Below are 12,823 nucleotides of genomic sequence, written 5' to 3' on the forward strand. Positions count from 1 at the left end.
CAGTGGAACGCAACAAGTTTATTAAAATCTCCATGAATCTAATAATTGTGAAAGGTTTACTGCAGGCATATAGCAAGATCTTTCCATGTTTTCTCCAGGCTGTTTCTAACAAACTTCAGCACTGATTTCCAGTGTCTGGTGTGAAGGAATAAAGAAGTCAGGCATGACAGAGATGCTCAGTTAGGCTTTTCTTCAAGGGCAAGGCGTCTCTCTGGGGCTCTCTGCTTTTCACTAGAACAAGAAGGGGGATGTCAAAGGAAAACTGCACCAGGACATCAAGTAGAATATTCTACAGAATAGTTTCAGTGCTGACTTCCTGGGTGGTTACTTGGAGACCTCCCCTGGGCACTACTCAGGCAGTCAAAGAAACTAACTAAACAAAATAAACCAATACTCTTTCTTGGTGATGCAAGTGTTTCCAGAAGGTCATTGCATGATCATGTTATGTTTTCATAGGAAGGCAGCTGAAGCTGTGCTGACTTACACCTGCTAGGGATTTGGCCCAATATATTTTAGTGATACTAAAAGCTCTTCAGAGAGAACTCCTCAGAAAGAAAAAGCTTACTCTGGATTTCTTTGTGTACATGTAATAAATACTGGGATTAATGAGCTCTACCTACCATGACTTCATACTGTTGTCTTCTTTTTTCATTCCTTCCTGTATTATAAGTCGAAACTGACAATTTAACAGTGGCTTCTTCATCCTCACAGATCTTCAAAATATCTAACACCTTCCAAAAAATCAGGAGAAAGAGCTCTCAGCTTTCCCACAAAATGACAGTACTTCTACACACGGCCTGCTAACAGAGCAGATGCTGCATACAAGAACAGTAGCATAAGGTTAAATACAGAAGATCTATATTGTTATGTTCATATCCTGCTGATAGATCAAGCTGATAGTGGTCTTATTTTTAGATTGCTTCTCTGTATCAAATTCTTAAACACAATTATTGATATTATCTGTTACATAAAGCTCTTCTGGAGTCACACTCTTGCCACTACTTTTGGCTTTGGCTTATTCTTTGTCTTAACAGGATATACAGCACAAGCAATGTGAATAATTTGTCTGTTCATACATCAAGACAGAAATTTGGCAAAATAATTTGTGAAGTCACTGTGAAGTAGCTTCAAGTTTTGTGTTTGGTTGTTTTTTTTTGGGGGGGGGGGAAACTTTTGCAGTCTTGTTCAGAATTATTACTAGTATTCAGGGCTAATATAGTTGAGCATTCCCTCTCCAGCTCCATCAGGGCTTCCTCTTCCTCACAAAAACATTTAAAAAAATCCCATTTTTTTTGGATCCAGCTTTGCCTCCATCTGCTAGAATGGTTGTATTTATCATGAAGTAATTACAAATGCTTTTAAGAACATGGATTTGTTACACTGGTCACAGTGTGATTAGTAGTACAAGCAATGTCTTTTATTACGTGTTTCCCTACAGTTGCTCCCACAAAAAGTCACTTCAATACTTTTTGGGTCTCGTTCCCAGGCAAAAAGCAGGTATGTTTCTAGATGCCCCGATTCATATGCTGTCATTTGCTCTCTGAGACTGTCTTCCTCTCAGAGAAAAAAAGAGTAAGAGCAGGAGCTGGAAAGTGTGGGACTTGCCATAAATACGTTAAAGCTACATCTTTACTGAAGAGTGTCTGGGTTGCAAGCTTGATAATTCAGCACAAAGACCAGCTTCATGACACCACAGTTTTATTTTTATCAGTTTATGCTGAGGATGCTACAGCAACCAGTCAGCTGAAACTGTTTCCATGCCTGACCAACGCTGACACAGTGTGGACACCTCCCCATTACCTCTGCTTCAGATTGCCGGACTTGTCGCTTCAGCCGTTTCTCTTCCTCTTTTAACTCCTGCAACAAATCGTACAGGTGGAACAGACTCAGCTCTTTCTCAGCGGGCCCTGCCTGGAAGCAGATAAGCCATGAAAGACAGTAGCACTCTCTGGGTGCATAGCACCAGGTACTCTACTAATAGCAATTGGCACAATTCTGCTAAAGCCAATATCGTGACACCGACTTTCATCATTTAAACATCTAACCCTCAGTCAACAGTTTCTTAAGACTTAACTTTGATTCTGAATCCATCAGTAATGAGCCAGACAGCACATCTTGCACTTTGCTGATGTTTCTGTTCTATGGTTGGAATGGGTTTTGCAGGGTTAGAGATGAAAGGATGGCATTCCAGCAATTGTGCTCTGTGTATCCCCAATGGGAAATAGAAACTTAAAACAAAAAAAATTGCATAACATAAAAAAAAAAAATTCCTGTGTTTGCAATTTCTGTTTGATTGTCCTAAGTGAATTGTGCAGCATCACAGAATTTACTGGCAGACTTCTGCCCCTGGTTACAGACTCACATCAATGATGTTAGTGGAGCAAACCCCCTGCCCTGAATGAGAGAATGTGGCTTAATGACAGCACTCCACCTTTTCTGGAGTATCTTTTCTTTAAGGCTGTCTATCCGTCAGCAATGCATTAAACCTCAGCATCTTGTGCTGTGTCTGCAAGGTAAACTTTGTGAGATTTAAGCCACAATGTGAGCCAAGAAATCTGTGGCAGAAACAGAGCTAGAATCCAGGATGCCTGCCTCTGCCTGTCGGCTGTTCTCTCTTCTTCAGAGGAGAATAGCAGAGGAAATTTCAGCTTCCCTACCATGAATCTGCAGGACTGAGCCCAACCAGCATCTTGCAAGATCCCAGTGGCTGTGTCTACACTGCCTGATGACCAAGTCTGGGAAGATGACCTCACGCATGGCTAGAGCAAGCTTTTCACGCTACACTAGGTCCTGCGTGCCCAGCCACTTCCAGCAAGGGCAGCGCATCTCCAAGGGCATTTGTGTTGTCAGCCTGGAGGCGCTGTGCGAGGGAGGTGTGCAGATGGAGCAGAGGGGCAGCAGGGAATATGTTATGCTTGTCGTTCTTCCACTGACATGTCACCTTTCCTTTATGACTTGTGATTTAGAAGAACTCCAAGATAGAAGTAGTTTTTCTTCATACCTGGTATGTGATGCACGAAATTTCTGGGGTCACAGAGATTTCATTTCTTTTTCTATTCCTCTTTGTTGCTTTGAAGAATTCCTTCGTTGAGGCAGTAATGTAGTAATCCTTCAGGTGGTACGTCAGTTGGATTCTCTCCTCTTTAATCAGAAAGGTACGTTCTGCTACGTCTTCATCAGCAGGCTTTTTTACATTTCTGTGGAAACACTCCTTGATTTCCTAATGGGGGATTAAAAAAAAAAAAAAAAAGAGATGGAAGGTTAGACAACACAAAATGGGCAAAATTTGCAGAGTTGGGTAAAAACGCAAGGTAAAAATTGAGCTCTTCTGCCTGGACTACAATAGCATCTCTTGGCCACTAGTCCTACTGTTCTTTCCTATGCCTGAGGAAAAAAGCAGAAAGCTGCTCAAAGCAATACGGAAGTCTCCTACTTGTGGAGCCGAGTATGCTGTCCAAGCTCAAAGTTAGCTTGGGATGCATCCCTGCCTGAAGGAACCGCAGGAAGCAAGGTATTTTGGAGCACAGCAGTTTCCTGCAATCCCAACATAAGGAAGGAAAAAGGAGCGTGTTGGGTGCTGGTCCAAAGGCAGGCCACGGCACGGTTCTGTCTTGGCAGGTGAAGTGTCTGAGCCATACTGCCAGGTGTTGGATTTCCTCCCTCTCCTGAGAGCTGACTAGGGGAAGAGGCAGAGTACCTGCTTGTAACAAATCAGAGTGATGGAACACTTCATCAGAAATGTAAAATGTTATTAGTTTGGGGTTAGACCATGAACTCGTTTCACTAGTTTTGAGTCTTGTGAAAAATTCATTCCAAAATCATAGTCAAACATTTTTTCTTTCCTCAGACATTTTCCAAGTCTTAGTTTCCTAGTTTCATTCTAGCTGCTCAATACAGTTTGTGACAACTGGTCACGCTGTAGCTCTCTGTCAGGCAAGTGACTGTGAGACACAGCAGCTGAATAAGGCTTGGAGGTCACATCTGCAGTTTTGCCTTGGCTGTGCCCACTGAAAGTGAACCTAAAGCTCTAGGCAGTATGGTTTGCATAACATAAATATCACAGTGACAGGTATTTCTCTGTTCCTGCCTTGGGCATACCGTTATGGGCCGGGAGTTGGTGTCCGTACTGGTGCCAGCCAAGTGTACGTTCTTTTCTCTTTGGCCAAACTCCATGTGCCGGACATGCAGGAAGTCATCCCGCCCCAAAAAGTACTCTGTCATCTCACGAGCGTTTTCAAGACGTTTCTGGAGGCCATCAGCTCGCGCCTCACTGTAAAACTCCATCGTGCGGTCAGTCTCGGGTTCCAGCGATGTATAGGTGTGAGCTAAGGACGTAAGAGAGACTGCATACATTTTCAGAGTTAGCAGCCATCGTATGGTGAACACAAGCGTGTCCAGAGGAAGTCTCACCTTCCTCAGCAGGCAATAAATCAAATGCATGGACTGTTATCTCCTCACTGCTGTGTACAATATGCCATGGCCCAGGACAGCAGGACAGCTTCGCAGGGCCACTGCCTTTCTTACACAGTAAGGCAGCAGTGAGTGGAGCCTGGACCCTGCTCTTCCCAAACCAGGAACAGGCACAGCCTCTTTGCGTGAAATGCTGCTTTAGCAACAGATCTGATGCAGGACTTTCTCTCCCCCAGCTACACAACACTGAGAGACCAAACAAAATCCTAAGGAGAAAGTTTCTACTTCTATCACCTCTACTGGTAAATTATATCAACCTATAGATGTGATAGGGATGTGGTTTTCTTCTGTTATGCTGGAGGGGAGCACTGTCCAGGACTGGAAGCCAATAACTCAATTCTCTACTCTCCACTACAGACTGTAGTATTTATCTAGGGAATTCATCCCACAAGTTTGCCACCCCCGCAATTTTGTGCTTTTGCCACTGCCAGAAGGGATTCACGTGAAGTCCCATCATCTGCAGTGGCTGCCCAGATGAGCTGGAATACCTTTAAGACCAAAGAGGCGTCCTGGGCTGAAGTACACTGTGGTCAGCTGCATTTGTTTATTCACTTCTCTCCTATCCAACATGTCTTCTCGGTTTGTGAACCACTCCCTCACTTCTACTACTTCAGTACCTGGCAGGAGACAAACCATTCCACAACTGTACATCACTGTTGGAGGTGGTAACAGTCACCTGATGAACTCTCAGTGTCTGTGCAAGCACCCTGCGCTCCTGATAGAGATGCAGCAGACCTAGTATAGGCACTGGAATTGGCCCAGTACACAGGGGTGTTTTGTAGATGGATCCTAACATATGTTTGAGTAGATGAATTATACCTTAAGAGGGTTTACACCCCTCTAGCAACAAGGACTAAAGCAATCAGCTCAGGGGGAGAAGGCAGCACGGCAGATGGCTACAGTTAGGCAAGAGAAATTCTATCCCAAATACTTAATGATAGTGCCAGGAGTGAAGGGAAATGAGATTGACAGAGGACAGGACACTGTGTGTCCAGTAGGAATCTGCACGGTTTCCTGGACCAGCTCTTGAAGAATAACACTTTCCCGTACAGAAATATCCACAGTCTGTAGTTGCCCCTTTCTATGGCTCCTGTCGACACCAGTGGGAATAGTGATACTATTGGATCATATCAAACCAGCCTTCCCTTTCTCTGAAGACTCAAAATCCAAGCAGCTGACCTGCAACACCAAACAGCCTCAGCACTGCGGTCTAAAACAGATGCAGACTCTTGCAGGATCCCCTAGCAATGCTGGAAAGTTCTGGGGTTTGACAGACAGTGGGCGTGATGAAGCATTTGAAGATGTGGTAGACAAGTCCCCCGCAAATGTGAAAGGAGAATAAGAAAGGACAAGGGAGACTCTGGCAAAAAGGGGACCACCTCCCCCTTCCCATCAGCACACCCCGGGCCATGTTTGCTCACTGCGTCAAGCGTGTTCACTCCTTCCTCTTACGTTCTAAGTCTGCGTAGACAGTGAGGCGCTTCACCAGCCCATCTCTATTCAGGTACGGTGCCCATTTCTCCAGTTTTGCTTTCTTGTACAGGATCACCTTCCTCCCCTGGGAATAGCGGGTCTCAAACTCTGCAGTGGGCAAGAGAGGTGTCAGAAGAATTTACTCCCTTATACTCAGCCCAAGGAGAAAGAATTCAAGAAGCAGAAGACCATGCTCTAAGGGAAACCGTGCCTTTATTGATTGTGTTCAGCTGCCAGTGAAGCTGTTCAGACCCTGCCTGTTATGCTTTAATGTTAAAATAGTGTAATAACTCTTTTCACTCCCAAAGCAGGTATTTGATAATGCAGGGGCAGTGGTGCGTGTCTGTCGGTCTGTGTCTGCAGGGGGGTTCCCACCCAGGATGAGACAGTACACTGAGGGCAGGCACTCAGACCAACAGCTGTTGCTGCCTTCAGCTACCACACTTCACCGCTGTACCTTGTCCATCCTGACGGGAGAGCTCCTGAATAAGAGAAATGTCCCAAATCCACTAAAAGGTTTGCAAAGGTTTGCAAAGGTCAAGCAAAGAGCAAAGGAAGAATACATACCTCTGGGCGACAGCTGAATTGGAGCTACCCATGATGGTGGAATGTCAAAACTCATGTCTTCCTCCTCCTTTTCCTGCTGGAACAGAAGCAGAGATTTGCATTTTTGGCAGCTTCTCTCACTGCGCCAGGAGGCATTTTGGTTCTAGAGTGTGGTGCAGCAATCAGAGCTCAGCTCGTGCGAGGCTGTGCTGTTCTGGGGAACATGCTAGCACAGTTCTGAGCACTGTGTCAGTCACACGCAGCCTGAGGACAGAGCAAGCAACACGCTGCAGTTTATGAGGAAGGAGAGCTTTATTGCATCCCCACACTCTCACTAGCACCTCCCTACTCAAGCCTAACGAAATGGTCTTCTCCTGGCTAACATTCATGCTGGACAGGGGATGAAGGTGACAATCGCCATTCAAACTAATGACCAGCTTATTGTACGTAGACTGTGGAGGGCACTTTGCTCCCCGGTTATGGGCACAGGCTGAGAAGAGTAGATAACAGGAGGGAACGTACTGTTACTGGCATTCCTCCGTCCTGCTGTGCTGGTGCAATGCCTGCTTTATCATGCTGTGCTCTCCCAACAGGACAACATACCACTTGTTGTTTCCAGTACACAGCATTTTTTGGTATATTAGTGTACATACATTATTTCAACATTTGGTTGGCAACTTCACCTTGCAGCCAGAAGGCAGCAGAGAAAGGGGAACCAGAAAAATGTTCAGTTTGGATTTTATTGTTTTAAATTCTTTCATCCCAAAGGTCAATGCACTGGAGGCCTGCAGAGAACCCTAGCCACTTAGGACACCAGAAGTACCACTTAGGGTCCTGCTTTAAGAAGCATCAGATCTATTCAAGATTGAGAAGAAATCTAAAGTGCCAACCAAAACCTAGCTAGAGTAACAGCGATCTGACCTGGAGAGGGCAGCAGGCAGGGAGGCATAGGCAGGCCTATGGACACACCAGTTCAATACAACGTCCCTGCTGCATGAGAGCTATCTCATGCACTCTCTCTCTATATATATATAGGGTCACTCACTATAGAGGAATGAAGCTGGGTTAATTAGCATTGGTAACATACAGCTGTGGGCTGGCTTCAGGGGCAGTGGGTTGGCTGATGTAGGTAAGGTGCAGCTGTGGCTGGTTCTGTTAAGAGGTTGGGCAGCCAAGGAAGAGAGAGTGGCCGAGGAAGAGAGAGAAGGAAGAAGCAGAGAGAAGAGAGAGCAGTGCCCTGAATGAGAAGAGACTAGGAGAAGGCAGCAGAGGGACTGGCATGAAGAGTATGTTGGTATGTGATAGTAAAAGACCTTGTTGCAGCCTGCTAGTTTTGAGAGTGCTGTGACAACTTACCATGTCATCCATGTTGCTGTCAGGTAACTCATTTTCCTTGTAATCTGCAAGCAACTGAAGAGGCTTCTTGCTCTCCAGAAGCATAATTTCCCAGCAGATAGTGTTACTCAAGTCAAAGATGAGATCCTAGGCCATAAAGAAGAAATCCACTTAACTAAAGTGCAGTGTCAAGGGCCTGACATTAAACTGAATGCTGCTTCTGCCCACCTGTGGTGCTCTGGACCTGGCTGGGTGTCAGAGAGTTAAAGGACTCTAGACAGACCCTGGATCTCAGTGAGGTGACTCATCAGACCCTTGGCTGGCTGATGGGACCCTGAAGACTGCCCCTGTGCCTAGAGATCTACAGACCCCTTTCCTCACGGTGCCTCTGCCACAGATGAGAGGAAGTTGCTGGAAATGCTTCTGCCTCCTTCCTCAGGGCACATACTGTCCCAAGGTCAACCTGCGCTAACTCACACCCTTGCCTCCCTGACTTTGTATCAGCTGTGGAGTAGCTGAGGTGTGGGAAGGGCCTAATAAAGACTTTTTTCCTGCCTTGAGCCATGCCTGAGAGGCTCAAAACATCCTTTGCCTTAAAAACTGTTGTTTGAGAGAATGAGTGTCCAGCCAGCCTTAAAAGCTGATATTCTAGTGCTGTAGGGGTTTAACAGATGTGATCTGTATTTTCTAGCTCAGGGTCTGGGATGTCCTGGGGTAGTCTGAGTCTATGGAATCGGAGCAACATGACCAGAGCCAACACAGGGAATGGTGAAATGGAAACTGGGATCACCACTGATCTTGGACTTCCGCAGGACTCAGGTTATCCCAGCTGTCCCTCCCAGGCACAGGGTGTTTCAGGGCTCATTACCTTGCAGCCACTCCGGCAGTCCTGTGTGTTCACCCAGTAGTTCCTGTGGTTCCAGATGCTCTCGATCCCAAGGAAGCTCTCATCCTTGGTGCTGTGGCTGCTTCCCGTGAAGGGGTTGATGAAGAAGGTCTCAGGAACCTCCCTCTTCCCAGACAGAACCAAAACCCATGCGTGGACCCGTAAGCCATGCAAACGGTCACGCCTGGGCTTTTCCACTTCCTGTAGTGCAGAAGACTGAGCAGTCATTATTGCCACTTCACCCCAACCCAATGGGCAATCTTATTCTCCTCACTTCTAAATATCTCCAGACCCTTAACACTTCTTCTGAAGAAGAAACGTACTGGGTATGTACTACCTCACTCATTTCTGTGCCAGCACACACCGTGTTCCCAGAGGCCAAGTGCTCATGGCCATGACCAGGGTTGTGTCATACTTCACAGTGGAGGGTGGTGAGCTCCTTTCTTTGGTCACCCATTACCTGTGTCTCAGCTCTTGGTCCTGGAGTTCACAGTGAGGTGGCCCTCACTAACTCACCGTGACCTTCCCCTCTTCTCTTTCCTTCTTCTTTTGAGCAGCTTCAGCCTCTGCCTTCTTCTTGGCCTCCTGCTGAAGGTCAAACTGGCTCTGTCGGACTGGTGGGAACTTAATTCTGTATTTGCTGGACGACTTCTTCTCCTCCTCTTTTGGTACCTGCCTCTGCAAAAGCAGGGTATTGCTGTGAAGCCCAGCAGAGATCGAGACAAGGGAGAAAATGTATGGCTTACAGGTACCTCCTGGTTCCCAACCCTTAGCAGACTGCGGTATCTGACCTGGTAAGCAGGAATTCAGTGAAGCCAAAGAGGCCTCTTAAGGAACTGTGGAAAATCACTCAAATGATCCCTTTGGTAAGCTCCCTGCTTGGTACAGAGTGAATCCCAGCCTGGACCTGAAGCTGTTTTCCCTAGCTCAATTCTGGAGCTCCCTGGAACAGGCTGAGCACACATGCTGGGCTCCTCCCTGCCCACTTGCTGTAGGTCTCACCTCCTGTGGCTTCTTGAGCAGTGGGCACAGCTCCAGAGTCTCATCCAGGGTGCATATCTCACGGCTAGCATACCCATGCACGCAGTAGGCATCATACCCGGCCCCAATCAGCATGGAGCACAGCAGCACGCTGAAGTCAAAGCAGTTCCCTCGCTGGTATTTCAGGATGGTGGTTGGAGAGTAAAGTGAAGTGGGCTTGAAAGAGAGAGATACATATTCCCAGTGCTCGTCTCATGAAGCTGAAACATGCACTAGGCAGACAGCAGGAGATAAAGAAGGCATTGCCCATATCCCTGGGCTCTGCACGCATAGGGAATCTGTTACATAAAATTCCTATATAAGCCACAGACCCCACGAGTCCCCTCCAAAGTGATATGGGGAAATTCTGACCCCAAATCTGGTGACAAATTTAACCACAGGGAGAGATGGGCAGAACAAGCTCATCAATCTGCTGAAAACCCAATGCGAACCACAACTCTGGAGCGGGGTTTACCTCCATCTCTAGCTGGTCTGTCTGCAGCACTGCAAAGCAAAAGACCCATAAGCTAAATTACAGTTCAAAGGAGGAAACATTCCTTTCTGACTCTCACTGGGGAGCAAGCAAAGGGATCAATTCGCACACACTGCATTACAGAGGGATTCTATATAATCTCCTCCCAGACCTCAGGCATCACCTTAGGTGATTGGAGCAGTTTCCATCTGCCAAATAGAGAGACATCCTCTGTGGTCGCACAGTGCCAGAGTTCTTCTGGAGACCCTGGCACTCTTGGGACACACTTGTCCAGCATGGGGCTGTTGTAGATTGTTTGGGGCACCCTGCAGGGCATCAGCAGTCCTTGGTAGCAAAGAGTACGCTCCCTTCACTTTAGCTGGCTCACAACAGGCCAGAACTTGCCCTGCCTCTGCCTTCTTTCCAGTCCAGACACCTCCCTTCAGCCACGCTCAAATATCCCCACAACTGGGATAGAAATGGCTAAAGCCCCCAGGAACAGTCACTGAGGTCAAGCATCATCTCCTAGGCTTTATATGATCCTTTGTTCCAAGGTGTCTCGGTCTTCGGAGGGGAAGCTTGCCAGCCATAGCAACCCACAGTAGACCAGCTAGTCATCTGGGCTGACCGAGAGGCAGGGTCAGGCCGAATCTTGCAGAAATGGTGCTTAATTGCTGGACAGGTAAACACTGTTCCCATACTGGGATTACAGCTCCAGAGTGCACAGGTCCTGGCAAAACTGGGAGGTTGCCTAAGTAATCAGGGGATGATGGAGGTCAAAGACCTTTGTAATCCCAGCCACAGGGGTTTCCACATTGCATCCTGCTGAGAGGCCCTTCTGTCACCTCCAGGATGTGGCTGTTTCTGATGGGACTCTGGCCCCTTTCTTACCGGTGTGACAAGGGACTTGAGGGGCACCATGGTGAGGTAGTCGGAGACAAAGCTGGCACAGCCATCCCAGTAGTACAGTTCTGGATAAGGCAGCAGGGTTGGCCTCACGGTTGTGCTCACAAACTTCTGTAGTGCAACAAAAGGACTTTGGTTAGCCGACAGATGCCTGGCAGAGTCTCCTGCCCAAAGCCAGCCTCAGACCACCTCTGGATGTTATGTTGCAGCTCACATTCAGAACCACCCTAGAGCATATCAACAGCGTCAGTAACCCTCTTCACCTGTTTGGAGATGGAAATTGCATGGGCTTGAGAGGCCACCTGCTTGTCTGTGGCTAAAACATCAAGCTCATCTCAGATGTGAGCCAGCTCTTCTCTTAGTTTTCAAGCAAGACAAACAGCTACAGCCCTTTCCAGCTTTTACATAAACCAGCACTTTTTGTCTTGCATGTTAATGACATAGTAAAAATTAGGGAAAGCTGGCCCAAAGTACCAATTCCAGATACCTGAGGGAGCATCAAGTCCAGAACTAGACAACAGTTGTGCAGCTTGGACCCAGACTTAAACAAAACCAGACCACAAACTTCCACATTTACTTCCTTCCCTGTAACTTCTGCGAAGTTCAGAATAAGACCTAACTCTGAATCCAGACGCCTGAGCCTTATTCGTTTCGTGTGTTTCTTTTACTTTCCTTTATGTACCTGTGGTCCTTCCTAAGCATCACACCGCAGGGCTGTCAGCTGCCTGCAGCCTACATGACACCGCCACCGCGTGCGTGGTACAACGTGCTTGTGGATTTAGACAGCTGGGGTGTTACTGGGGTGCTGTGTGCCTGCTCAGGATGCTGTGGGCACTGCAAGTGGGTTCCCATTCCCCTTGGCCAGGAGGGAGGGCAGGAAGGGCTGCTGTCCTTCCCCAGCATTTGGCACTACAGAAACTGAGCGCCCCCGGTGCTGTGGCGCAGCCCCACATCACCCCATACCTGCAGGCCACACTCATTGACCGGGTGGAGGAAGAGCGGCTTGCGGTCAGGGTGGAGGTGAGCGTACCGCTGGAGGAAACTGTCAGCAATATGCAGCAGCTTCTTTTCCTTTGGGGAATTTATCTTGTATGAGGATGGTAACTGGGATGTGTCAATGGAGCTCCAGTCAAAATCACTTCCAGGGCAGGAGGCGGCAGAGAGACATAGGTAATAAGCCAGGAGCAATCAGGCAAGATGGCTTACTATCAAAACATGGCAGGGGCTCCCTATTTCTCAGGGAAAAAACAGGGATTGTATCCAAGGTCAAGATTTTGACAGAGACAAGTTTCTGTGCAGCAACGGCAAGCTGACATATACCCAGAGGGCCAGGGGATCTTTATATAGTGTCATGATACAGCAGGGTACGAATGGACAATGAAGCAAGTTCTCTTGTCTTACCCACATGTGCCCACTCTTGGACAAACACCAGGCATGCAAAAGCCGCTCACTCCCTTCCCTGTGCAAAGCGACCACATGTGCCATCCACATGCGTGTGGTCTCCCTGTGCACCCCAAAGGGACCATCCCCGCTCATCCCAGTAACCGACAAACACCCGTGACTTACGCAATATCACTTGGGATGCAGGCTTGCTCCAGAGACACCTTCTTCTGGAAGTCATCACTAATCGCCGAAGCCTTCAGCTCTTCTTCTCTTGGCTCCTCTTCCTCCTTCAGATCCTGAAACTCCATGCTGCCTGGTCCGGGGCACTACAG

At 47.6% G+C, this 12,823-nt stretch overlaps 1 protein-coding gene across 2 annotated transcripts in view; it reads right to left on the minus strand.

Moving 5' to 3' along the window:
* DRC7 (dynein regulatory complex subunit 7) overlaps positions 1-12,823 on the minus strand; it is a 17,017-nt gene continuing 4,194 nt past the window's right edge. The window contains exons 2-16 of one of the 2 annotated variants that reach the window (XM_080410955.1): positions 12,675-12,817; positions 12,072-12,246; positions 11,094-11,219; positions 9,713-9,907; positions 9,227-9,388; positions 8,693-8,911; positions 7,846-7,971; positions 6,511-6,586; positions 5,923-6,051; positions 4,959-5,087; positions 4,099-4,343; positions 3,002-3,220; positions 1,801-1,911; positions 621-731; positions 1-231 (exon numbers count right to left, since the gene is read on the minus strand). In XM_080410955.1, the coding sequence (XP_080267081.1) occupies positions 229-231; positions 621-731; positions 1,801-1,911; positions 3,002-3,220; positions 4,099-4,343; positions 4,959-5,087; positions 5,923-6,051; positions 6,511-6,586; positions 7,846-7,971; positions 8,693-8,911; positions 9,227-9,388; positions 9,713-9,907; positions 11,094-11,219; positions 12,072-12,246; positions 12,675-12,817 (2,169 nt within the window). In that variant the 3' untranslated portion in view covers positions 1-228. Of the gene's footprint in view, positions 232-620; positions 732-1,159; positions 1,912-3,001; positions 3,221-4,098; positions 4,344-4,958; positions 5,088-5,922; positions 6,052-6,510; positions 6,587-7,845; positions 7,972-8,692; positions 8,912-9,226; positions 9,389-9,712; positions 9,908-11,093; positions 11,220-12,071; positions 12,247-12,674; positions 12,818-12,823 lie in introns of those variants that run through there. The other variant, XM_080410956.1, reaches the window with a different exon arrangement.

The sequence above is a fragment of the Falco punctatus genome (genome assembly GCF_963210335.1).
Source record: "Falco punctatus genome assembly, chromosome: 14".
Taxonomy (NCBI): domain Eukaryota; kingdom Metazoa; phylum Chordata; class Aves; order Falconiformes; family Falconidae; genus Falco; species Falco punctatus.